This window comes from Monodon monoceros, unplaced genomic scaffold (assembly GCF_005190385.1).
Source record: "Monodon monoceros isolate NGI ecotype Baffin Bay Population unplaced genomic scaffold, NGI_Narwhal_1 Super_Scaffold_20, whole genome shotgun sequence".
Taxonomy (NCBI): Eukaryota; Metazoa; Chordata; class Mammalia; order Artiodactyla; family Monodontidae; genus Monodon; species Monodon monoceros.
Window position 1 is genome coordinate 50,618,573 of NW_021703777.1, and position 27,925 is coordinate 50,646,497.

The window sequence follows — 27,925 nt, forward strand, 5'->3', positions numbered from 1 at the left end:
AATCTTTTAAAATTGTGAATTGGAAAAATAATACACTGTAAACTTCATTTCTATATGAATTCAGTCCAATGAAAAAATATCACAAACCAACAAATATGGTCAGACTGATTTTTTAAAATTTTATTTTTTTATTGAAGTATATTTTTAATATAACAGAATGGTAGTCTTTGGAAAGGAAAATAAATTTTTCTAGCTTTCACTGATTTCTCCACCAGTTATTCCTGAAAAGGGAAAAAAAAACATATTAGTTTTGTGTAAAACGTACCAAATGACTTGTATTATAGAGAATTGCTTTTGCTGCTTTATGATTTTAATGTTAAGGGACTATATTGAATGGTCATGTACAAATTCATGCTACAATTCAACGGCACATTTAAGAGAATCAAGCTTGTTTTCCTCTATCTTCTTGTAGATATTATGCATTCTTGTAACAATTTAAAAGTGCAATGTTAATTCAATGCTATGATTTATTTGCACATATGTATATATTATACAGAACTTTTTTGTGCATGAGTGTTGGGTTCAGATCAACAGTCTCCTAATACTGAATGACTTGAAGTAGAATTCCTTCTCTGCCTTAAGAGACGTTTCCCAGAAAAGTAGTACTCTTTCCTTTATCTGTTGTGAATTAAGTAATTAATATAATAAGAAATGAAATGCAAATACTTATTGAAAATTGTTAAATTTACATAATATCTTGAACTAATTCCCTAATTAATATCCTTTTATCTTATATAAGAGTAAAACAAATAAAAAACCCAAAGAATATAGCAGTAGACAGGGTTTAACTCAACATTTAAGCCTTTTAATTTCCTTGGCAAAGCTGCTGTTAAGAGGCATCATCAACAATACAAAAGGCTATCAAGTTTGGTCTTCAATTCTACTTTAAGTACTGATGTCACCTCCGTAGAAATTCTGATTTGGCTGACAGTCAAATAAAGCCTTGCCATTTTCCTGTCCAGTGAATGTTTATAACAGTAAAATTGGAACAGCTTTACAAAGGGATAAAGGAATAAGAGCTTGGAATGAGTGTAACCAATGAGCTAGTTGACCAGTGCCTTTCTTCCCAGGACAGTGTGTAATGACAAGTGGGAGGCAAGGCTGGTGCAGGGGAGGAGGTGGGGACAGGAGATTTGAGATCTAAATTGTCTCTTCGTTTATTTGTTTTCTAAAGCAGTGGTTCTCAGTGTGGGGTAAGAATGGCAGTTGAATAAATAACATAAAAAATGATCTGTGAGAACTTTAACAATGGTTTCTTTCACCCATAACTCAACCCCCTTCCCCCATGGAAGTTTCTTCCCTATATTGACCTCTATTATTTTAGGATATTCAAGTCATAATCCATATGGATCAATGTCAGGAAGAACTGTCCAAAAGTTGCCTGAGTTTCTTACACAGGGTATGTGTTCCTAATTTCAGAGATCTTAGGCACAGACTGGCAGTACCTCTCCATACCCCACTTTCTGAATTTCATATAGTAAAAATATATTCAAAAGTGGGTTCAGAAGATGACATCTATATAATTCATGATTTTAAAGTCTCATGATCATGTATGACTTACAGAAACAAATGCATGGCACTCTCTTCTCTTGAAAATTTCATTTCTTTACCTAAAAAACAAAACAAAACAAACAACAAAATGATAAAATGTACTTCATTTCCTAGTATTAGACCTATCTTTTCTGGGTAATCTTTATTCCTTAAGAAGTTGTGCCCTGGTGATTTCTTCATAACTCATATTTAGAATACTCTAAGCCATCAGACTTAGCTTTTGGAAACAAAGAACTGGTCAAATTACCCAATGAAGGTCCTTTATAAAGTCCTTTGGCTACAGGAAACAGTCTAAGGTATTTAGCAGTGTTTTCAAGGCCCTTTTTTATCAATTTCTTTTTATCCATACTTTCTTAAATTTCTCTCTACCTTCGTGTGAGTCATGAACTACAAGTATGTATATACTGGTAGAAGGAGAGTGCTTTGTGTCAAAGAAACCTACTGAAGAAACATGTTAATGTGTGGAGTATTGGAGAATAATGATGGCTCTTCAGACTTCTCTGGAGCAGTTCCAAGCAACCATTTAACTTGATTCTGATCCTTATCAGAACAAGGGAACAAGAAGAAAAGTTGGTACCCCCTTCTAGGAAACAACTACTAGGAGTATTCAATTAGTAACAATATACTTTAGAAATTATTCACTGTTGGGTTTAAGCTCTCATTTGTTTTCAGCCTGTGCCCAGGGTTCAGAGTATCTTTGAAGTACTTTAGAATCCCACTTTCCCTTTTATAAAATAGGCACATTTACTAAAACTTGGGGACAAAGTGTTTCTAAATATTTTTCAAAAAATCATTGTTTTAAAAAAGTTCAGAGAACTATTCTTTAGGTCAATATGAGTAAGATAAACTGCCTGAAACAAATTTTTAAAATAACAAAAATATGAGAAGCAACAGTTTCTCAAGATCTAAACATCAAGTTATGAAGAACACCAATCCCTAAGAGACAGGAAGCAAAGGAGATGAACCCTATGATTGTCCTATCTTACTGCCTGGATTGTTTCCAGGACTTAGTGAAGGGAGATGGACGTGGGTGCCCATGAAGTCCAAGATAGCTGAAATTCACAGGGCAGAGAATCTGAAGGAAAACGGGGGACAAAGACATAGATACAAAGATCTAAAAATGTTAGCCTATGTTCATAGCAGCATTATTTACAATAGCCAAGATATGAAAACAATGCATGTGTCCATCAATAGATGAATGGATAAAGATGTGATATATATACATATACACACACACAATTGAATATTACTCAGCCATAATCAAGAATGAAATTCTCCCATCTGCAACAACGTGAATGGATGTAGGAGTATTATGCTTAGTGAAATAAGTCAGACAGAGAAAGACAAATACTCTATGTTATCACTTATATATGGGATCTAAAAATTAAAACGAATGTATATAACAAAACAGAAAAAGACTTACAATTATAGAGAAGAAACTAGTGGTTATCAATGGGGAGAAGGAAGCTAGGAGGGGCAAGATAGGGGTATAGGATTAGGAGATATAAGCTCCTATGTATAAAATAGATAAGCAACAAAAATATATTGTACAGCACAGGGAAATATAGCCACTGTTTTGTAATAACCCTTTTTTTTCTTTCAACTTTTTTTCTTATTAGTTATCTATTTTATACATATTAGTGTATATGGAGTATAATCTATAAAAATATCAAATCACTATGATGTATACCTAAAACTAATATATCATAAATCAACTATACTTTAATATAAATAAATAAAATAATAAATAAATAAATATGTTATCCTAAGGTTTTCAACCAAGTATATATTATTCATATGAAGATACTACCTCAGGTCAGGTAAAGAACCACCTGAAAGGACAAAATGGAACAATATCTAGCACTCGCACAGAGCAGGAAAAAGTTTTTGATCACACAAGCCAGAGTAAAAAAAGCTCAGATTTCACAGGGCACTCAGAATAGTTTGATCTCTGCAATGGGAAAAATTAGCTTTAGATCAAAATGTTTCTCTGTTCCTGTTTACTAAATGTGAAAATCACAGTAACCTAATGGTATCCTAAAATAAAACTTTCCCCTAATGTCAGAAACAAGGCAGGGCTGTCCATCTAATCCCTTTTATTGAATATTGCAATTTAAGCCAGTACAGTATTCAATATATAATTGGATATAAATAAATAGCATCAAGTTTGGAAATTAAAATGTTCATCAGCAAATAAATGGGTAAAAATTTATGATACATCCATATAATCTAATACTACTTTCCAAAAAAATAAAAAGACTGAACTATTGATATGCATAACTACATGGATAAATCTCAAAATAATTGTGCTGAGTGAAAGAAACCACACACAAAAAAGTATATACAGTATGATTCTACCTATATAAAATTCTGGAAAATGCAAACCAATCTGTACTGACAGAAAATAGATCAAGGACAGGAAAAAAGGGGAGGGTGGGAATATTAAAAAAAAAACAGGAGGAACCTTCTGGCTGTGGTGGATATATTCATTATCCTGGTGATTTTTTTCATGGGTGTGTATAAATATGTCAAAACTTACCAAAGTATACACTTTCAGTATTGGTATGTCATTGTGTCTCAGTAAAGCTGTACAAAATATTTCAGCTGATACAGTATATATTTGCTTGTGGAGAGACTGTTTCTTTCCTGCTCCTACACCTCTCATGCATCACAGGAGTAAGACTGAGGCAACCCACCTGGTCAAGAGAAATAGAGGACTGAGGTCCTGGGGCAGCTGCTGCAATTTCTGCTTCATCAGGCTCTGTCACAGCAGGTGGCTCAGTCTCTGGGATAGAAGGTGGGTTTGTAGTAGGTGGGGCAAGAGACTTAGGTACATATGGATCGGCTGCAGTAGGTGCAGCTGTATCAGGTGGGAAATAAGGTCCCATAGGTCTTTTTGAGGGAGGAAGAAGGCGGAAAGCCCAAGGAGGGGGAGGATGATGGGACAACCAAGAAGGTATGGGAAAACTAGGAATGTGGTAGAGGGGGGCTCCAGGAGCAGTGAGAACCCAGGGATATGAGGGCACCCCGGCATCACGGTCAGGATTCCCAGGGTAATTGGGGAACTTATTCCTTGTAGGATAGACAGGAGGAGTGAAATCACTGTCTGGTATGGGATAAGGAATATTCAGAGTTGGGTTAACTGGGTAAGGACTGTCAGGATTGCCGCTGTAATCCTAAACAAGAGCAAAGAAGTCAGTTAAAGTTATTACCTCTATCTTATCGCTACATTACTTATGTTATGACTGTGATGATGTACAATGAGTAAAGGTTATTTTTTAAAGAATTCCAATTTAGTCTCATTCTCAAGGCTAATGTGCTTGCATCACTTACAAAATAAGAACTAATCATTTCTGAAGAAGATGGAATAAACTTCAATGTAAAAGGAAATATTTTGTGTGTCAGTGACTTGGAGTGTTATAAACTGCACAATATGCCAGCTAGGCCAGGACAACAATAGAAGAAAAGAAGATGCACAGTGTAGGATCAGTCCTTCCAAGCCTCTTTATCTGCACAGCATGCCTAGCTGGATGCCCTCAGGACCCACTGAGTCTCTAAAGTGCCCCCAAGGGTGCATTCACTTAGTTATACCTTTTTTAGCTGTCCTTCTGAATTCCTCCCACCCTTCCTCAAAGCTTCTACTCCTTCAAGGCTAGGCATCTTAAATTGTTATTAAGAAGGAAAGCAGACTGGATGTGGATGACTGCTGGCTTTTTTTTTTTTTTTCCAATTGAGATATAATTGGCTATGGTTAACAATACCATATTGTGTGTTTAACAGTTGCTAAGAGTGCAGATCTTAAAAGTTTTCATCACGAGAAAAAAGTGTAACTATATGTGGTGATGGATGTTAACTAATTGTGATGATCATTTCACAATATATACTATGGGCTTTTCATATTTAATTTCCCCGATAGTGTTTGAAATGAGAAAATTCTAAATATTACTAATGCATTTACTATTACATTTCACATGATTATTTTTTGGTAGAAGGACCTCCTCATTTTCCTTTAATTTCTCTAGCTTTGTCTATTACATGTATGTAAAACTGTCAGGGAGCTCAAAGGTCACAACCTTATGTAAGAATTTATAGAAAATTAAGACATTTCTTAGTCTCACACACATGAAGTTTTATTTCCTATTATAACTTTGTCAGTTTTCTGAGCAAATTTGGTATGTATTTGTTTATATATTAAGACTCTAGATTCTTTGATTCATTGCATAGCCCAATTATAATCCAAGAAAGTAAAAATTTATATAACATAAATATCATTTAAAATATAATAAGCCATATTTAATATTTCTTATCATATGTTTATTTTAATGGTAACTGGTTGATGGAGCTATTTTCTTTTCATGTATTCCAAGTTAACCTGTCAGTAACATGCACTATTGATAAACATAGACCCAATTTTCATATTTGTTGGAAAATGCTGCCTTTTTTTAATCAGCAATACATTTCTATGATATAAAACTTTATTTATATAATTTTCATTTAAAAGTATTTACCTAATGAAGTGGCAGTGAAATTGGGCAGGATATCAATATGAATAAAAAATTACAATATGTGTAAATATAAATATGCTCATCCTTATAGATGCATTTTTAAATGCAACCATCACAGCAAGAAAAGATAACATGTTATGAAATTATTTAGCTTTTCAGGGAAAAATTTAATAATACTGAATTATTTAATGTTATTAGACAGAAAATGCTATTTTAAAATGAAAATTAATAATATAAAATATATTTCTTAAAATATATTTATATTTCTTAAAGTATAAACAAATATAGATATATTTTACCTCTCCACTGGATGAGACAAAATTCTAAAACAACAAAGAAAACAAAGTTGGTTTTAAGTTTCAGGTCCCTGAAAAAAATCTTTCTTTAGATCTCTACTGGCATTCCGAGTGACTATAACTGCCAAAACTCTGTGAGTAACGTAGAATTTTCTTTCTTAAGCAATATAGTTGTTTGCCTTGCTTTCCTATGACTGTGTAGACCCAGTCCTGTTATTCTAAATACCTTATTACAAAGTAGATCAGCAATGACTGATTTTAATGTCCTACTGGTTCCAGTGTTTCTACACTCTCTTTAAATTTTCTTGTTCATAACTATTTACAAATACTTAGGTACAGGGAACCAAGTGTTTTGATTAATTCTTTGGCTAGTGACTTATTTACACCAGATATTTACATTAGATCATCATTTAGGTTTATCACAAAATCCCTAGGGACTAAACAAGGCTTTGCAATATAACTTCTCAATGAATGTAGATTTTTCCTCAGTAGCTTTGGGATATTTTGTTTTTCTTGATAGATTTTCAAGAATTAAAAAAAAAAATAGAGTGCCTCCTCTGTGCTGTCCACATGCTACATCTTAGGTATTGGAAAGAACAGAGAAGGTTTCTTTGCTTGTGTCTGGGTTACTGTTTCCCAGCTATCAAGCTTCTTCATTAAAATTTAATATTGTGTATCATATTCTCTCCAATTTTAGGTTGGTTTCCTGAATTACTGAGATAAAATATTTGCTCCTGGATCATGTTGTCACCTGAAGGTATGATGCATAATACACAAGTAATAGATGTTCCAGAGTGTTCACAGAGACAAATGTCAATGATTCATAATGTGACCAGAGAGCCCTAGATTCTTATGATTAAAATCTTAACTCTTATAAGAAATTCAAAGTATTATCTCATTGTTTTCATTTAAAAAATTATTTTCAAAACCTTTCTGCTACTTCTCCATATATCTAATGGTATTTGGTTCAAACTGCACACATCCAGATCATATCTCTTGGCCTTTCCTTGCTAGATTGTCATGTTTATCTACTGCATGCTTGTGGATAGATACCAGTATCATTTTCTTAGCATGCTCCTGTCATCAGAATTGAGGCAAAAATGACAAAGAACTAAAAAAATTCTAATATATGTCAAGTGATGAATGTTTTAGTGTCCTGCGTCGTGATAATTTATGAGTATTTGCTGCACAGAAGTCATTTAACATTTTGGGACATACTCCTCCTGCTGGTAATTCCTAGGTCATGCTTTCTTCTGCTCTAATCTTTCATACAGGCAAAGCCTTCCCAGATTAATCTCTTAGTTTGCTGAAGTAAACTTAGTACAGTATTGTCATAAAATTTCATAGAGGCATGAGGAGGAAACCTGGGTATAGCAAAAATTTTATCACACTCTAAAGGGAGTACACTTACTTAATGCTTCTGCTCATTTAAAAGAAATAAAGACCTTACAGTAAATATGTTTAACACAAATATATTTATACTCCACAAATATTTTTCTATCAAATAAGAAGAGATTAATAGCATTAATATTTTAACAGCAATAGTTGTCACAAAATTGCCTTGTAAAAAATCAGAGAGTTTTAAAATGTAAAATATACTTTAAGGTAAAAACAAATACATTTATACACAGATGAAAAAAAAGTTTTACCTCATCAATGAAGTAGAAACCCTTATAAAAGAAAAGGAAAAATATTAATTGACTATGGTTATTCATTTGAAAACATCTGTACCCAGATTTTATTACTGAAGAATTTGTACAACTGTATTATTAATATAGTTAATTTCTTCTTGAAATATAAATCGCTAGTATAAATTAGTTATTTATTATTGTTATCATCATTATATTTTTTAACATAGACCATTGTCTCAGGAAATTTTAAATTGGCTGATAGATTTCGGTTTGTAATTTTCTACATGTACATAAATCTTACCATCTGAAAAATCATTCAGTCTTTTTCATATATCTTGTTTTGCTGTTCTCTTTCACCTTTCAGGTTTTGTTTGCATTTGTGTGTGTGTTTGTCTGTATGTATGTGGTTTGTAGCCACCTCTTAACAGTTGCAGAAGGAACATATGTCCAGTTGTTTTCCAGTTAAGCTTCAATATCTTTTATGAATTTCTCACAGATTATACAACAGAGTATGAGATAAGAATGACAAGATAGTGTAGGAAACTCATCATTTACTATTTTAACAATTAGAGTTTAATTCAGGTGATTTTAGGAGATTGGAAAATATCTTGAAATTTTCACAGGGTGATAATTAGTAGTATCAGTCAATAATCTGATAATAATAGTTAATATCAAGTAGCATTTGAGCTCCTACTATATCATAGGTGCTCTGTTAAGTACTTTACATAATTATCATATTTAATCTTCAAAGCCATCCTATGGAGTAGATGTCATAATTTTCTCTTTTTCCAAAAGAGGATATTTAGCTCACTTGTTGGCTAGGATTAAGAATTTTCCATCAGCTATTTCTTACATTAGAGGCTCATCTATTTATAATACACTGGTAGTCATTAAGTCCATTTATTTTAACTCCATCAAGTATTCCTTGTGACTCTACATAAATACTTCCAGCAGTGGGACTTCACTGCCAGAGGAAGCCTAATCCAGTTTTCTATAATTTGAAGACATAACCAGTGAAGATCATCTTCATGGAATTCTGGTTCCCTTTAATTTTATCTTTCTCCAGCCCACTGCATCTCTGAATTCACTTCTTCTCCTTGCTGTTTATTCATTTTCAGGTTACACAACTTTTTAAATTCAGATTTTTAAAAATTTCTTTTGAAAAGTTTGGCACAGCAAACCACATGTCCATTAACATATCTCTCTGCTGCATCATTATCAACACTATAATAATTTATACCATTAACACGAATCCCTGTCTATAATTACTTGATGGGTATATTATTGCTGTAATTTAAAAAGTCCATTTGCTTACCATTGCAGAAGCGACACACACAATGCAGGCCCAAAATAAAAGCTTCATTTTGATTGACCCTATGAACATTAATATTATAAATTGGTTGTTTCAGAAAATATAAAATGTATTTTGTACTTCTCTTCTAGAGAGTGACAAAAGAATGTATGGCTTTATTAGTCTGACTAGGAAGACCCTTCACATAAAATCTGGTTCCGCTATTTAACTACTGTCAGCATTACCTAACATAAATGACATCAAAGCCCAAACTATGTTTTTTGGCAGATGTCTTTCAACAACTAATTGGCTTCTGGCTAAACTTCCTTAAGTGGAAGTCACCTCATTTACTTACCTAGGGATACACTTTGCAATTAATTTTTCTTGGAGGGCTTACCAGGAAATAAAATTGCTTAAAAGTAGCCATTCTATGGGTGCTTTATTGAGATTTTCTTTTTATAGATTCACTGGGAGATTGGTATCACCTACTGGGAAACATTTCAGGTCCTAAAGGTGTTTTCACCATGTGCTATGGCATAAAAATTTAGGAGCTATGATAAATGCTATGCTCCAGTTTAGTCTACTGTAATAAAATATTAGGTCTGAAATATATGGAATTCATCTAAATACCAGATAATGTTTTAACACTGGGGACTCAAGTGAAGCTCTGCTTACACGTTACCTCTAATATTACTTACATTTTAATTTGGGAAGCTAACCATATAGAGAGAGTTTCAGAAGTCAATTGAGTATGTCTGTCTAATATTGGGGGACAGAAATTTAGAGCTGAAGTTATCTAGATAATTAGGAGTTGATTTTATCAGCTGATTGTTATGTGGCAATTAAAATGTTTAAAGTGGATAACACATTTTGGAAAAAATATATTGAATTTGAAAAGAAGTGGCTGAGGTCAGAGCCCTAGAGAACATCAATGTTTGTGCAGGAGAAAGAAAAGATGTCCTGCAAAATACCTATAAAAAGTAGCTAGATAAAGACTGTTATAAGAATTACCAGGGGGCTTCCCTAGTGGCGCAGTGGTTGAGAGTCTGCCTGCCGATGCAGAGAACGCGGGTTCGTGCCCCGGTCTGGGAAGATCCCACATGCCGCAGAGTGGCTGGGCCCGTGAGCCATGACCACTGAGCCTGCACGTCCAGAGCCTGTGCTCCACAATGGAAAAATTACCAGGAAGTAAATATCAACAGGTCCAAATAGAATGATGCCCCTAGGGACAACTTATTCTTTTTCTACTAAAATTTCCTCATCTGCAAGTTATAATATTAATAGCTATTAGAAATATAAGAGTACCAGTACCATACTGTCTTCATTACTGTAGGTTTGTAGTATAGTCTGAAGTCAGGATAGAAAGCCCAGAGATAAACCCATGCACATATTGTCACCTTATCTTTGATAAAGGAGGCAGGAATGTACAGTGGAGAAAGGACAGCTCTTCAATAAGTGGTTCTGGGAAAACTGGACAGGTACATGTAAAAGTATGAGATTAGATCATTCCCTAACACCATACACAAAAATAAACTCAAAATGGATTAAAGACCTAAATGTAAGGCCAGAAACTATCAAACTCTTAGAGGAAAACATAGGCAGAACACTCTATGACATAAATCACAGCAAGATCCTTTTTGACCCACCTCCTAGAGAAATGGAAATAAAAACAAAAATAAACAAATGGGACCTAATGAAACTTAAAGGCTTTTGCACAGCAAAGGAAACCATAAACAAGACCAAAAGACAACCCTCAGAATGGGAGAAAATATTTGCAAATGAAGCAACTGACAAAGGATTAATTTCCAAAATTTACAAGCAGCTCATGCAGCTCAATAACAAAAAAACAAACAACCCAATCCAAAAATGGGCAGAAGACCTAAATAGACATTTCTCCAAAGAAGATATACAGACTGCCAACAAACACATGAAAGAATGCTCAACATCATTAATCATTAGAGAAATGCAAATCAAAACTACAATGAGATATCATCTCACACCAGTCAGAATGGCCATTATCAAAAAATCTAGAAACAATAAATGCTGGAAAGGGTGTGGAGAAGAGGGAACACTCTTGCACTGCTGGTGGGAGAACAGTATGGAGGTTCCTTAAAAAACTACAAATAGAACTACCATATAACCCAGCAATCTCACTACTGGGCATATACCCTGAGAAAACCATAATTCAAAAAGAGTCATATACCAAAATGTTCATTGCAGCTCTATTTACAATAGCCCGGAGATGGAAACAACCTAAGTGTCCATCATCGGATGATTGGATAAAGAAGAAGTGGCACATATATACAATGGAATATTACTCAGCCATAAAAAGAAATGAAATTGAGCTATTTGTAATGAGGTGGATAGACCTAGAGTCTGTCATACAGAGTGAAGTAAGTCAGAAAGAGAAAGACAAATACCGTATGCTAACACATATATATGGAATTTAAGAAAAAAAATGTCATGAAGAACCTAGGGGTAAGACAGGAATAAAGACACAGACCTACTAGAGAACGGACTTGAGTATATGGGGAGGGGGAAGGGTGAGCTGTGACAAAGCGAGAGAGAGGCATGGACATATACACACTACCAAAGGTAAGGTAGATAGCTAGTGGCAAGCAGCCGCATAGCACAGGGAGATCAGCTCAGTGCTTTGTGACAGCCTGGAGGAGTGGGATAGGGAGGGTGGGAGGGAGGGAGATGCAAAAGGGAAGAGATATGGGAACATATGTACATGTATAACTGATTCACTTTGTTATAAAGCAGAAACTAACACACCATTGTAAAGCAATTATACCCCAATAAAGATGTTAAAAATATATATATATATATTTAAATGTACTAAGCACAATAATTTTAATGACCCTTATATGTACACTAAAGGCTGCACATAACACATAAAAAACCTTTACTGGATCATAAATGTGGCCTATATTAAATTAATATGGCAGATGTAATAAACATTAATCTATTCTAAAAAAAAAGAAATGTGAGTAATATTAATAATTGTAAGGATAATTGAGACAAATATATAAATTACCCTGCACATAGCTGTTCAAATGGTTTTAGATATGATAATCATCATTATTACTTTGCCCCACTGAACATCATTGAAAAGGATAGATTACAGAGGAAATTTTTTTTTTTTTTTTTTATAGTACGCGGGCCTCTCGCTGTTGTGGTCTCTCCCATTCCGGAGCACAGGCTCTGGACGCGCAGGCTCTAGACAAACAGGCTCACCGGCCATGGCTCACGGGCCCAGCCGCTCCGTGGCATGTGGAATCCTCCAGGACCGGGGCACGATCCTGTGTCCCCTGCATCGGCAGGCGGACTCTCAACCACTGCGCCACCAGGAAAGCCCACAGAGTAAATTTTAAAAAGCACCAAAAAGCTGTTAGCTTTGAACTAGAGGAAGATCACCACATCCCTTGAGACTTGAAGGAGACAGTTAAAGTTACGTTCAGAGTTAGATCAAGTTATTGAAGTGTCATACTAGGGAGGTGGATAGTGTTTAGGCTTGATGGACAAAATATTTGTCAATAAAGTAGAAAGGCAAATATTTTTCCAGTGAGATTTTTTCCAGGGAGTGTTGAAGAAGGCTGTTAACTCTAATGCCAACAAGACAAAGTTTGATAAGTAGTCTTTGGTGACCAACAATGTTAAAAAACAAACTTACTTTAGTGCTCAGCTCCTTGCATGGAGTGGCAATAGAAATTTAGTTCCTGGTTGGATGTTTTCCCATAGGATTAAGTACAGAGGTGCAAAGAGTTACATGAGTTATCAAGATGATATTTTTAAAAATCAAGGGAGAATTCTGAGCTGTGCAAGAAAGGAAGTGAGGCGAATAAGAAATAGAGAAAATGGAATGTAATAAGAGTGTTAAGGGATGGAGTGTTCTACGAAGACAAAGAAAAAAGGGATGGAGTGTTCTACGAAGGCAAAGAAAAATTATCTTAGCTTCTACCTCTTACCCTTTCAAAATATATGGCATATGTTACCTCCTTCTGAAAAACACTTCAGTGTTCAGCTTGAATAAGAAGCGAGCCTAAGGGGGCTTGGACAGAATGGAATACAATGAGAGGGTTAAAGGATTGGAGTATTCTACTGTGTCTAAGAAAAAGTCTCCAATTTTCAAATCTTTTCACCAAAGGTACATATCATGTAATGTCACTCCCCTGTGAAAACTCCTCCAATATCTTCCCATCATAAGCAGATGCTTAACACAAATTTCTAAGCTCAAATAATTTTCATCTTTATCCCTTCCTCCTAAATCAGCTTTCCTTTATCTTTCCCTATCCCTTTGTCTTCTGGGACATGTCACCCCCTTAGAGTTTTCCCTTACATTCCACGCATGAATCCACTTATTTGCTTTTCCTGTTTCTCCATTTGTTGATACCATTAATGGGGGGCCTTGGAAGGTTTATGTTCTCAATGCCTGACTCCCTACTTTAGTGTGACAATGTGACCCGGGAGAGGAGGATTGAGGGATCTGGTGAAGATTTGGGATTAATGCTGTGACAGATTATGAGCACAAATAAATCAGAAATTGGTAAAACAATGGTTGAATAGTACTGTAAACCTAGCTGTGTTTGGAGAATATAATTTGTAGTGTTCAAGGTTATCCATTATGAGAAGTAAAATTGCATTACCCAGAAAGTGTACAGTTATTTTGGTGGTAATCAAGCTGGTTTAAACTGATTGTTAAAGGACTGTTTATATTATCATCCATAGCCTAGTGGACCAGTATGAACAATGGAAATGATGATTACACACCAAAGAATGCACTTGAAATTTTATTTTCAGAGGAAAAGAAATGTAGTTCTGCAACTCAGAAAGAGTAGGGAAAGGATTTTAAATAATCATCAACTAAGTTTTATGAAACCACCGTACAAGCCCAGTATATTCAACATGAACTAACAGGGAGAATATAAATAATTCAGGAAATATTCTGCACAGTCTTCCTTTCCGTCAACATTTCTGTCTTATTAGTGGGCCTCTCCAAACATGTTGGTAGTATGAAGTAAAGTGGTAGATAAGAAAATGTAGAAGATAGATTTTCCAGTCAAGCCTAAAAAGAAAAAGATAATACTATATTATCTATTAGATTTATATTCAAGAAACAATGTATGCTTGTATACAGAACACACACCCATCCATCCTATTCTAGCAGAATGTTGTTATTTATAATGATTATTAGTTAATATATTTTAGTGTCCAACATGATACCTAGCACATAGTAGGTGTTTGTTTGTTTGTTTTTGCGGTACACGGGCCTCTCACTGTTGTGGCCTCTCCCGTTGCGGAGCACAGGCTCCGGACGCCCAGGCTCAGTGGCCATGGATCATGGGCCCAGCCGCTCCGCGACATGTGGGCTCTTCCCGGACCAGGGCATGAACCCATGTCCCCTGCATCGGCAGGTGGACTGTCAACCACTGAGCCACCAGGGAAGCCCCATAGTAAGGTTTTAATAACTATTTGTGGAGCAATTTAATGAATGAGTGAAAATTGATAGCAAGGTTCTTCAATCCTGCATATAAAAGTAATATTTATATTTATTCATTAAGTGGTAAATATTTACATTTTTAGCCAATTTTGAAGGAAAATTTATTCTTATTTTCTAAATAGTTTATTAGACATAAAATGCTTTCTACATTTAAAACCCTTTTATCTAATTGAAATCTAGGTTTTAGGGAAAAAAATCATTATGCAAAATGACCTTGGGTTGATACTTTAAGAAATTGCTTAAAATTATTAAAATCTTTAAAATCTATTGTGCATTTTTTTGTTTCTCTATTTCTTTTGTACTTTTCCTGCCAATTCAATACCTTTTGACTTCGTTTTTTCTCTGCCATTGCTTTGCTTAGTCTAGTTCTAATTATCTGAAAGACTTAGTTTATGACTTAAGTCTGATGCATCACGAACTTTTTGTACAACCAGCTACTTCTCATGCCTCTAATTTAGCATCTGGCACCTCGTATTGCCATTCCTGTATCTTTGTCTAGAATAGAGCTTAATGAGGATAAGTTTGGTACCTTATTTCTGTCTCCCTCATGTCTCTCACAGTATAGAATATGTGATCAGCTTTTTAAAAGTGTAAAACAAATGTATAAATAACTATAACAATGGAAATATTGTTATTTATAAAATACAGCTGTGATTTCAGCTCTTATTCACAATAGTTATTCTTCTCACATAAAATCATTTTTTGAAGTTGTCTGATCCGTTTTCATCATTTGGAGAGCCAAAATGACATGACAAAGCAAATCATGTTTGTGACAATGTACTTAAAGCCAAAAAATCCCCTAGGTGGACTTTAGGTGTAGTTTGGCATCAGTAGTGGTGTGTTGGAGTCCTAGAGCTGGAAATCTGTGTTAGAGTCTTGGCTCTTCCACTTTTGCAGGGTGATTATGAACAAGTTTTTTTAACTTCCATGGGCCTCAGTTTCCTTATCTCAAATTGGCTGATAATATTAACCACCTCCTTGGTTTTTGTGAATATGAAATTTTTTAATATATGCAAAGGGCTTAGAATTGTGACTAGCATTGTAAGGCCTCAATAAATTACTACCACTGTTATTACTCATTTCTCTGAAACGTACTTTGTCTCATTGCAGGACATATAAAAGGAACAAGAAGATAACTTGAGTGAGACAGAATTCCAAGATTGGAGATGACCTATATACTGCATGGACAACGTAAGAAAAAGAAAAGGTGACTGCACAAAAAAGCAACACTGATGTTTATTCGTTTCCTTGGCCCTTCATCATGGCTTTAAAGCAATGGTTAAAATGTCAAAGAGAGACACTAAGAAAAGTAGATTTTGTGTATTTAAAACAGTGGTGATTTTTCCAGAGAAAATAATGGAGAGAATTTGTTTTAAACTAGCTTGTGTAGGAAAACTCTCTTCCACCAAACTGAAATTCAGAGTCTGAACTCAAAGGTGATAAGTTAACATCCCTGTGACCATTAAGCTTGTGACAATTTCCACCCAGAGCTGTTGCTTCTGGCTGAATGTGTTATCAGCTATAGAGAAACTTTCCTATAATTTATTTTCAAAATATTTATAAAATGCATGCACATACACAGATTACTTACATTTGTGAATCAAAAAGGTGTAAGCAAAATTTAAAATATTTCATAAACCAAGTATGACTTAATTAAAGTTGAAACTCTATTAACATTATGCATTCTTCATACAAAAATCCTATTTATTGTTTAAATTATAAGCCTAAAGATACTTACCATAATCAAGTAGAAGCAGTTAATTCAAGAATCTTAAAGGTATCTCTTTAAAAGAGAAAGGAATAATATATTTTAGCTATGTGCTTATAATAAAAAACAAAAAGAATATTTACCACCCCATGGAAATATTTAGAGCATCATTTTGGCATCTCATATTCAAACTACAGATGCTAAATTCTTATTTTCTCTAATTATGGGACAGATATCTTTAAATGCTACATGTATATCTAATAAATTAAATCATAATTTAAAAATCCTGAAAAAATGAAGTGACTTGACCAAAGTCAAAAGCTTATTTATGTCAGGGCTTCTGATTCCAGTCCTATATTTTTATGTTAAACTGTCAGTTCTCTGGGTGCAATTTCCTGCTTTCCCCCTTATTCCTAATGTTTAAAAAGTTTCCTAAGTCACATTTTTTAAAAAATGAAATAAAGGAGAAATGTTAATTAGAGCTGTGTCAGGCTACTTTTTGGAATTTCAGATACTTTTGTGAAATGGAAGTCATATTCTCTATGCTGACCCACCTTGAAAAATTGCTGTAGGAATAAACTGAAATATTATAAGCAAACGCTTAAGAAATTTAAATCCAATGTAAACAAAATTTATCATTATAATTATTTCTGCTTATTGTAACTATATTTGTACTATACGATTAATTTAATTTAATTTCCAGCCTAGAATTTTTACTTAATTTTGTTTCAGCTTCTACTTGAGAGCTTGCTGGAATTTAATTTCCCTATCTTATTTTTACTATAAAAGATAACTCCGTTTTTAAAATTAAAAATAAAAGGGAGAACTCACGAGATAGGGGATAACATTTGTCTTAACGTGATTCCATGGCTTCATAGTTTTCTGATACTGAGAAATAGTCTTGAGATTCTGGGGCCAGGTTAATTTCTGATAATATTGGTTGATTTTGTCCTAGAAAAAAATATAATTTTTCCATTATCCAATGCGTCAGAGCACTCTTGGACATAACCAAATAAACTAAAGCTTTATTTATTTGGATAAATTCTAAATGATACCAAACAGACTTAAGCAAAGGAGAGGTTATTCATATAAAATTAACTCTATGTTTACATTCATAAAATAAACTGTAGGATTAAGAATATTCTTTGGTTATTTCAGACCCCAATGCCAAAATATTTAAGCAGAAAAAAAAAGAAAAGAAAAAAAGGTGTGTGTAAGAAGGCAAGGGGATAATTTCTTAATTTACTAAATAAGTGTCTCAGATTGTGGCTTCTTTTCCATGTCTGGTGGAAACACCCTTGTCCTGAGAGTCATATAGAATGTGTGATTTATCTTAGAAGAATCTGTGACACTGAGTCAGTTGTTAATCTCTGAGTGTCACTTACCTTGTAGAAGTAAATGAATTAATATAGAGAGAGCACTTGGTATAGTGCCTGTCACCTATTAATAAATATCCCTCTCCTCTGTGTTGTATTTTGAACCATCTATATGGGTCCAACTATAGATTATTATAGAGATTAAAATTGGAATTAAACACAGTGACATCTGCCTTCAGGATAATTTCCTGTTTTTACAAAATGAAAAATCAATGGGTTTTTAGAATAACTGGGGAATAATGGTTGGGTGGATACATGGCAATGGTCCAATTAGTACAATGGGAGAATGTTTTTGTAATAGTTTTGACAAAGTATAGGGAAGACTTTTATAGAAATTAGACTGTATTAAAAATAGCATTTTTTTGTTTTTATTTTTTGAGAGGATCGCAGTTCAGTGTCCAAGCTGAGACTGGTTGTGCTACAAAGGCTTGCAAGGAAAATTTACCAGAAATTTTAGGCGATTCTTTCCTTCTTCAGTCAATGTAGTTTTCTATTAATAATAAAAATAAACTGTGATAAATACAAAAGAAAATATGGGATAATATGTAATTAGTTTTGTTTGAACGGAAATTACTTACCTTAGTGAGTACTTCGGTTGATTCCTTAGGGAAAGAAAATGAGGATCAGCTTTACTTAGATAGCTCACGAGTAATTTTGCCTATGTCATTATAGTAGAGAACTAGAGCTAATTATTTTAATAATTCAAGGCAAAACCACTGTTACCAAAAAACAAAGTACTACTTTATAGGAATGTATTATGGATTTAATGAGTTTAAATATTCATTATCAGAGCATTCTCTGTGTCCATATGATATTTGACTGAAAATATGTTTTGAATTTTCCATTTACCTATATTGTTCATATAATGTCAAATTCTCATGGAGTATATGCAGATGCAAAGGTGGGGAGAGAGAGAGAGAGAGAAAGGAGAAAAACTAAAACTAATCAGGCTGTTGAGGTATGTGGCAGAGCCTGCATGCCCTTTCTGGGAAGATCATTGTTTTCTTTCTTTTAGTGCCTGGGTACCCCCAATTTGAGAGAAAGGGTAAAGAATGCTTCCTCCTTCAGTAAAGATGAAGATGTTAGGCTGTGCCTCAGGTCACAAGACTGTGGGCCACAATCCATGCTCTCCAAAACTTCCTCTCCCAGGAAGTTTTCCCATTGTGCTTACACATTTGGCTCATTGTAACACAGCAAGTGTTCTTGAACCTGTGATTTACACAACTCATAACCCAATCCAGTATTCAACACTTTAAACAGTGAGAGAGACTCAGGGTAGAACTATGGTGAAGGCAATTGACAGGATGTTGATTTGGCTTTGGCTTATTTTAAAAATTACTATTACCAATGAACCAGAGTCCAGTTGAACATTATCAAAAGCATGGGGTAAAACAGCTACTCTTGGCTATATATCTACTTCATTTCAGACCTCTAAAATGACTCTGTGTATATTTCTTACACATGTTTTTCTTTATGTCTACTGGCTATTTTGACGTGGCTCTGTTAAAAAATTATCAATACCTAATTTACTTAAAATAATTAACAGAAAATACAGTATTTCTTAATAAACTAATTGTTTTATATTAAAAGTACCATTCTCCTCACTATATGAGCTACTAGAAGATTCCTTGAGAAATAAAAAAAGTAATCAATATCTGGGGACCAGGATGATTGAATCCTTAGCAGTATATTTTTGATATTTGTGGAATTAAAGATATTTCTCATGTTACAAAAAGGATATTAGTATGAAAGGTAAAAAAGAAAAAGTAAAATTTCCAGTTCAAAAAATAGTAAAGTTTGATTAAAAAAAAGAAAGAGGCAGTGGAACCATATAAAACTTATGTGGAAAGTCTGGCTTACATGGAAGGATTAATTGAAAGAATTCAGGGCAATTGAGAGAAACACATTAAAAGGTGGAGAGAAATTATATTTTTAAGTAACTTACAAATATAACTCTATTTTATTAAAAGCAGAACATTTCAGATAGACCTAACTATTCATATTAGTTTTTGAAAATATGAATTAAATAGAGCTTCATATAGAAATAATACCTTACCATATCAACAGTCTTCTTTGAATTTTCCTTAAAAAAATTTAAAAAAGAATTAGACATTTTATTCTCACTGTATTGGTTATACATAATTTCATCTTGAATATATGCAGAAAACCCCTCTTTTATAAAGAAGAATAATTAATTTTATTTTTATTGTGTTTTCAATCGCTGTTGTATCCCAAAGATCTAAGATCATGTAAGGACATAATACTTGCTAAATACATATTTCTTAAGTGAGTGATGAATGACATATCTCATCAATGAACCAATAAATATATAAATACATTTTATCTGACTGGATGCATAGCCACATTGTTTCCCGCTTATATTTATGCAAAATAAGTAATATTTACTTTATAACCATAACAAACTAAAAAGTAATTTCTTAACTATATTTAATATAAGTGGTTTTGACTTACTTCCTGAGAGGAGCTGACAGATTCCTTAAAAAAATTTGAAATGATGCATTTAATCTTACTCGTAAAATTATTTCTCTTTTCTGAACTTTTTCATTCATTATTAAGTAGGAATAAAACTAGGCAATTTCTTGGGCTTCCCTGGAGGTGCAGTGGTTGAGAGTCCGCCTGCCGATGCAGGGGACACGGGTTCGTGCCCCGGTCCGGGAAGATCCCACATGCCGTGGAGTGGCTGGGCCCGTGAGCCATGGCCGCTGAGCCTGCGTGTCCGGGGCCTGTGCTCCGCAACGGGAGAGGCCACAACAGTGAGAGGCCCGTGTACCACAAAAAAAAAAAAGAAAAAAAAAAAAACTAGGCAATTTCTTGTGTAACGTGAAAATGTATTTAATCATGTGTGATATGCTGGAAGACGTTTGGATAACAGCACTTTGTATGGATCTGGATGAATTAGAGTTCTTATTTCAGAATGATACATTGGATTCCTCCCACTCTGTTTATAAAATGTAATATCTACACCATGTCTTCTGGTGTGATAGCAATATTAATGGTGACCTTTAAAAAAGAAGTAGTGTTAACATTTTTGGCAAGGTCTACTAGCACAGATCTAATCTTTGTATCCTTGGATGTGTACATTTTTGTTCTGACTTCCCCAGATTTTTCTTTGAGATCTGAAGATCCGATTTTCCTATATTATATAAATCTAGATTTATTGCTTAAAAACTACATCAAAGACTGTCTAGTACAGTGTATAATAAGTGTATAATATCTTGCTAGTTACCAGGGTATTGACTTTGTAGGAAAATGCCTTACCTCACTGGTAGAGAGCTGCTGTCTGCTTTGTAACCAAAAAAAGGGTCAGGAAAACTTTTGTTATTTATTCCTCATATGAGAAAAAGTTCCTTAAGACAGACTGTTTTATGAAACAAAATGGTAGAGAGTACTTGGAACTTGGGCAAGTTACTTCAGTTTCTCGTATTTTCTTAACAAAACAATATTTTTGTTACATGAAATTAATGATTACTATCCCCTCATATATTAGAGACTTGTTTGAGGAGCCAAGCAAAATGATGTAGGAACATACACTTAGAACAATTCAAATTAAATTTCTTATTTGTCACTATGGTTACTATTGTTATTTGTTACTACATTTGGGCTATTTTTTGTTTGCTATTTAATTTCTGGACTACAAGATTTTATTTGCATTTGTTCTGCTTTCTCAGTTACAACTCGTTGGGACATTTTGTCTCTAGCTATTTTACATATATTTATCCTGAACTCATCCCTCACCAAAAAGAAAAAGAAAAACAAACAAGCAAACAACAAATAAAAAAGCAGCACTCACCACAGTGGGAATAAAGGGCTCAGCACTTCTCTTAACTTGAACCCATGGGTACGTAAGAGTTGGACCTTGATATAGAGCCTGGGTATACTGGGGGAACTTCTGATAAAACTGACTTATTTTGCTCTAGAGAGAAAGAAAATTATCAATATTTACTCTAATGCTGAATTTCCTCCTTGTGTCAAAAGCAGATTTTGGAAGAACCAAGTTACTTAGAACTTTATTGAATTAGATAATTTATAAATGGTGGCAAATTTACCTAACAAGAATAGTTTAGTAACATAACATTTATTGTAACTGTTCCTACATTTATAACAAATTGCAAAATTAAAGAAATTGTCTGATTATTAAGGCCTCCAGAACAATATCTATGTGGAAAAACCAAAGGTATGTATAAGAAAGGAAAGGAACATTTCTTGAATTAGAAGGTAAGTGTCTGTCATTTTCTTTTCCATGTATGTAAGAAGTCTGGTCTTTGGAGTCAGATAGAACTGAACTTTAATTCCCTTAATCCTGGGTATTGGAATCCATGACCCTGTTCATATTGCTTAATTTATCTGAGCATTATTTACCATGTAGGATTATATTTGTTAAAATATATAACAGTTTTCATAGTGCCTGCTATGTCTATCTTTCTATCTATCTTCTATTTATCTATCTATCAGGCTCAATAAATATTCTAGTAAATTCCAGAGCCTTTGATCTGACTCTGATGATTTTTTTAGAGACTAAATATAAAGCCACAGTGGCATCTTCACTCAGGAGAATTTTAATTTCATAGAGATTTGAAAATAAATGGGCATGTAGAATGTCAACTGGTCTTTAGAATTGCCTGGGAATAATTATTGGATGAATTCAGAATTACCTTAAAAGAGTGGTACAAAAGGAAAATGCTACTAGGAGCATTTTGACAAAGTTAAGAATGGCCTTTCTGACAGTCAGAATTTCCTAAAAAGAGAGGTCTTATCTGGGGAGTCCCAATTTTTAAGTATTCAATGAAAGACTGCTTCTGTTCTAAAGGTTTTAGCAGGTATGTCTGCTCTGTGTAGGGATATGATAATAATAATTGTTACCTTCTTTTTAGATGCACCTAACTACTGTGCTCCAAGCAATTTTTTGCATAATTGAAATACATATCATCTAATGTAATTCCTCAGGGTCAATATAACTATCTTCATTTTTAGTTGAGGAAACTGTAGCTTGGAGAGGTTAAGTAATGATTTGTGAAGTTGTGGTTGGAATACAAGTTGCTAACTCCAAAGCAGGTGCTCTTTCCTTGTACACACAGCAAGCTTCTCTAATCCGCAGAGGATGGGTTACATGACCTCCTATATATGGCTTGGAAACCTTTACACTTGCGATATCTTTCTATGACACTGTTGTTAAAGAGAAGTTGAGTGGACAAAAATGTGACACCTCAACTACACTGGTATCTCACTCACACCATTTAAACTTGAAATATATTTTCTAAAGTTCGTAATTCCTTCAAAATCAGTTGGATAATTACTCAACACTCATTTTTATTAAACTATAAATCCACAAGTTTGATAAGATAATAGCTGGAAATTAAAGTAACAAAAAATATATTACTTACTATAAATTGGGGGTAAATAACTCATTGGGATGGAATGAGTTGTGTGAACATTTGGGAGAAGAAACAGCAATACTATCATGGTTTACTTGAAATTATAATTTGTACGAGAAATTTACCAGTTGTTTCAGGTATTGCTTATCTTCCAGAGTAACCTTAACTTTCTGTTAAGAAAACAAAAGCACTTGCTATAAAAATACACAAAAAGAAAACAGGGCTGGGTGATATGAATTCCATTTTATTTGAATGAAAATTACTTACCTCCCTGGGAACTTCAGCAGGTTCCTTAGGGGAAGAAAAGAAGAATTAACTTAACCTGCACGATTTAGCCTTAAAGTTGTACTAGAGTAGAAGGGACAGTTAATTAAGTATATTTATGGCCCAAGCTACTATTACTGAGAAATTATGTTATTTATTACAGATTAAATAAATTACTGAGAGCCCTCACTCTATGTAAAATTAATAACATGTGACTGAAAATATGTTTCATTTTAAAGCTTTCATCAATTCTATGTTATTCATACAATATCAGATGCCTAGGGAGTGTAGACAGGTGACAAAAATATTACAAAGTAGGACTAGTGAGGTGTGTGACAAACTAAATCCTGCAAACCCTTTCTACAGGACACAATTGTTATTTATGAGAGGCTACCATTGGCTCTCCGTTTGAGACAGACCTGAAGCTTAGAGAAACCGTAAAGCAGACTTCCTAGACACTAAGTAGGAAGCCTTCAGGCTATGCCTCAGGACACAAGGCTCCGGGCCATGGCTATGCTTCTTCCTTTCCAGACACTTTTTCCCACTTTGCTCATTGCTTGGATATTTCTACCACAGCATGTCTTTATTATACTAGTGACCATTCCCTCTTTCACCCCCGCTTAAACAAGAGGTTCTCAAATTTTAAAGTGCATAAGCATGCCCAGGTGGTGCTGATGCTGCTACTTGAAAGGTACCGCTTTGAGAAACACTGCCCTAAGCAATATTGAGAGGTTTTTCAGGCTAAAACTACACTGAAGGTGAATGGTAGGTTCTTGATTTGACACTGGCTTGATTTAAAATGTACTTTCCTCTGGAGTCAGATACCGGATATGTCTGTCAAAGAGCACCAATGTACATTGTAAGAGTTTTGTATGAATTATAGTAGAATTTTCTATTTGGTGATAAACATACAACCAGTGGTATTTATCATTGTTTATTGCATTTATTGTTGTATCTCCAGAGATTATCATATTTATTATTGTACTCCTAGAGGCTAAGGTAGTGTTGGGGACATAGTTCTTGTTGAATAAGTGCTTTGTCAAGGGAATGAATGGATGCACAAGATAATTTTAGGCAAGGCATGGATAAGCTTTTCTTTCTCATTGTAATAGTCCTTACTTATTTTATTATGTATTAGGAAAAATAAATCATTAACCCAACTAACATGCCTTTGGAAGTAAATATATATTGTTTCTGTGATAAACAAATTGATTGAGTCAATTTTAAGAAAATATTGCAATAGAAAAATAATTTTAAAAAGAAGAAAATAAGTTTGAGACTTCAAGAATGAAAACCATTAAAAGACAAGTTCTTCATTCCTCATAGAATCTGGGAATGAAATGTATTAGTTGATTCATGGGAAGATATATTTTCTTCATTTGAATTAGTCATAGAATTAAGAGAAGATGGTATACTTTTGGTCTCATTCTTTAAAGATAATCTTGGTTTTCAAATTTGATTGACTTGAAATATATTTTCCAAATCCAGGTTAATTTCAATGTGGTTCTAATATTATATTTTACTTCACATTGTACTACTGATGTGAAATCAATATATACCTCACAGGATGTGGAACAAATGTTCTCCTAAAAGAAAACAAAACCAAAAAGATATAGCAGTTACTGAAATCCAGGGTAATATTCTTGAGCATAAAGTGATAGCAAAGAAAATATAATTTTTTGAACAAAAGGGTACAGAATTAAGGAAGAAAAGTAAAGGTGATGAACTTTTAACAAGAAATTCTTTCTAAGATATTCTGCTTTAAATTTGTGGCTCAAAAATGGCTCACAAGTCTTTTCCTGGAATTCTTTTCATGTTAGTCCATAGCATTTTGGCGAAACAATGAAAACATCACCATTTTCACAATCATAATTAAAAATAATAATCTTTTTGGCTGAATGAGAAAGTGACCCATGTTTGATAGGAAAAGCAGTCTCATCAATCGAAGATTAACAAACTAAAGTAATCAGGATGTACCTTGCTGGGATGAAGGACTACATTCTTTCCCTGCTTATATTTCTACGAACTAAATAAATTTATTTTATAACTTTGATTAAAAAAAGAAAGTTAAAATATATTTAATTTAAGAATTTAGGACTTACTTCCTGGGACATGTTGATAGATTCCTTAGAAAGAGAAAGACAATATTACTTATTTACCTAAATTAAATTCATTCTAGCTTAATACAATATCAATCTACAACCATTATCCATTGGGTAGATAACATATTAGTTTTTACCTGAATTACACAACAAAGTTAGCCAAAGTTTCACTTCCTCTACATAATTATTATATTTCAGATAACTAACTAATTTCACATTGTGCTTTGGTTTATGAATAACTGAATCAAAAGCTCTCCCAAATATCATCCACAGAGAAGAAAGAAAATATTTCCTCTGTACAATTTCCAATGTTCTTTTTTTTATTGTTATCATGTTTTGTCTCTTTAAAAAAGATTAAATACATCACAAGAAAACAAGAAAATGCTTAGGTGACCTTGAAGTTGTCTGTGGGCATCTGTTATGGCCAGGAAGTCATTTGGAAAGTAGCATTTAACATAGTTCCAGAAAAGCTTGAGTCCTCATTGCAGAAACATAGAATGGATTCCTGTCATTGTACTCACAAAATGTTCATCACGACTTGTGAACAAACATCATTAATATTGAGAGGTCTTCAGAAAAAATGCACAAATCTAATCTTGGTGATTTGAATGTGTAGATTTCTTGGTCTTTACTCCTCCATATCTACTTTTTTTTTATGGCTTCACTTCTAATTGTCTCTGACTGTAGTTCTAGACTCACTGGTGAAAAACTATTTTAAGGACAAGAGTTTAAGGCATATTATGTTTTTACTAAGTGAAAGGATTTTATGTTGACACCAAAGTGTCTTACCTCACTGGAGGAGACATGTTCCATCTCCTATAAAAGAAACAAAAACAAATACAAGTTTCAGTTTTATGGTAGATTTTAAATGCCAACCTATCTCACTATTTTTGTTTTGTTTTGTTTTTATTCTTGTTTTGATGGCAAGAGAGTTTTAGAAATTTGTTTCTGGAAATGTGTAGTGTTTAGTTGATTTTTTTCATGATTATTGTAATATTATATGCTCTAATATTAATAAGCAAATCATTCTGTACTTCAAATGAATCCTTTTTATAGCTTAATGTATTTATTGCTTTTAGGAAGTGTTGGGTTCTTAGCTTTTCAGTATTTGATATTAATCCTGTCACAGTTTAAAATATAATATGATGTATGTGCAGATGTGCTACAGAATCTTAAAATATTATAATACCATCACATTTTGTTTTATTTCATTTATGTTAATTGCTAGATTTAATTAATCTTAAGGGAAATACTGACAATTACTGATTTAGAGAGAAAGGGAGAAGAGTAGTTAAGACTAGGAGATTATAAACAGAAGAAAGAAACAATGAATCTTGGTGTAAGATTGATCACTGAAGCATTATTACTATATTTTTCTGTTTGCCTAACTAGAATTCTTACTCTGGCTATGCTCTTGGATTGGCTCTAAACTTAATAACAAAAACTTTTCAAGATTGATATGTGAGATATGGAAATGCAAAGGAGGCAAAGAACTCTGGTTACCCTGATGATATAGTGCATTTGTAGGGAGTGAGACACTGGGTATGGGAGAGGGATTGGCAACACAGGCTGCAGGGTAAGGGAAAAACTGAGTTACTCCTGAGGAAGTTAATAGATTGTGTGCCTGTGTCTTCGAAGCACTTCACATGAAGAATCTAGTCCTTCTTTATCATCGTGTGATATGAATATTATTATTACATTCTTACTAGAAGAATACAATGCTTTGAGAAGTTAAGGGATGACTTTGCGTTAGGTTATTTGGCAAGTAATTTTCAAAGTTAGCACTCTTCAACACATGCTTGTTTCCTGTCTAAGCATCATATCTGCTGAGGTACTGTAGTCAAGAATGACGGAATTCTGACATGTGCTTGAGAGATGGTTTGGGAATCTACATTTTACCTGTCACTCTCCTGAACTTTGAATGATGTCCGTGTTATGGTTTAATATGTTTCTAACTTTTAGGAAGTGGTTCTTGGAGTGAAAATAGTTCCCCAGTAAATTCAAACAGATATGGAAGAAAGTGTGTGCCTTTTAACCTAAGACTAAAATCTTTCCAACCCTACAAGGAGAACACTTTATAAAAAGTATTTTTGTCCACCTTGATATCTTGTGTAAGGTGAGGCCAACGTCATCTTTGATTATAGGTTTTAAAGGTCACACTTCCTTGCTGCCTACCCCTGCCATTGTCTGCATAAAAGATTCACTATCCTTATATTCAGGTAATAGATACTCATAAATATCTTATTATACTTACATGCTTTGCAAGAGCAACAGCCAAAAGGCAGGTAAAAAGGAAGAACTTCAT

The 27,925-nt window shown here is 33.8% G+C and overlaps 1 protein-coding gene across 1 annotated transcript; it reads right to left on the reverse strand.

Moving 5' to 3' along the window:
- Positions 1-215: 215 nt before the first annotated feature.
- On the reverse strand, positions 216-27,925 carry PRR27 (proline rich 27). The gene is made up of 16 exons (XM_029234695.1): positions 27,875-27,925; positions 26,410-26,436; positions 25,621-25,644; positions 25,496-25,537; positions 25,078-25,104; positions 23,522-23,545; positions 23,380-23,424; positions 21,673-21,795; positions 21,141-21,173; positions 20,334-20,357; positions 19,918-19,944; positions 18,440-18,463; positions 18,307-18,351; positions 17,317-17,436; positions 4,248-4,727; positions 216-221 (listed from the first exon to the last, which is right to left on the reverse strand). Exons 1-16 carry the CDS (start codon positions 27,923-27,925, stop codon positions 216-218), a joined length of 1,122 nt encoding a protein of 373 aa, XP_029090528.1.

Coding starts and splice junctions, on each gene's coding strand:
- PRR27 (XM_029234695.1), bottom strand. CDS start 27,925: ATGAAGTTCTTCCTTTTTACCTGCCTTTTGGCTGTTGCTCTTGCAAAG. Junction 23,546..25,077: donor TTTGTTCCACATCCTGTGAG/GTATATATTGAT, acceptor TCTTCCCCTAAG/GAACCTGCTGAAGTTCCCAG. Junction 17,437..18,306: donor AGAATCGCCTAAAATTTCTG/GTAAATTTTCCT, acceptor ATTTTTTTCTAG/GACAAAATCAACCAATATTA.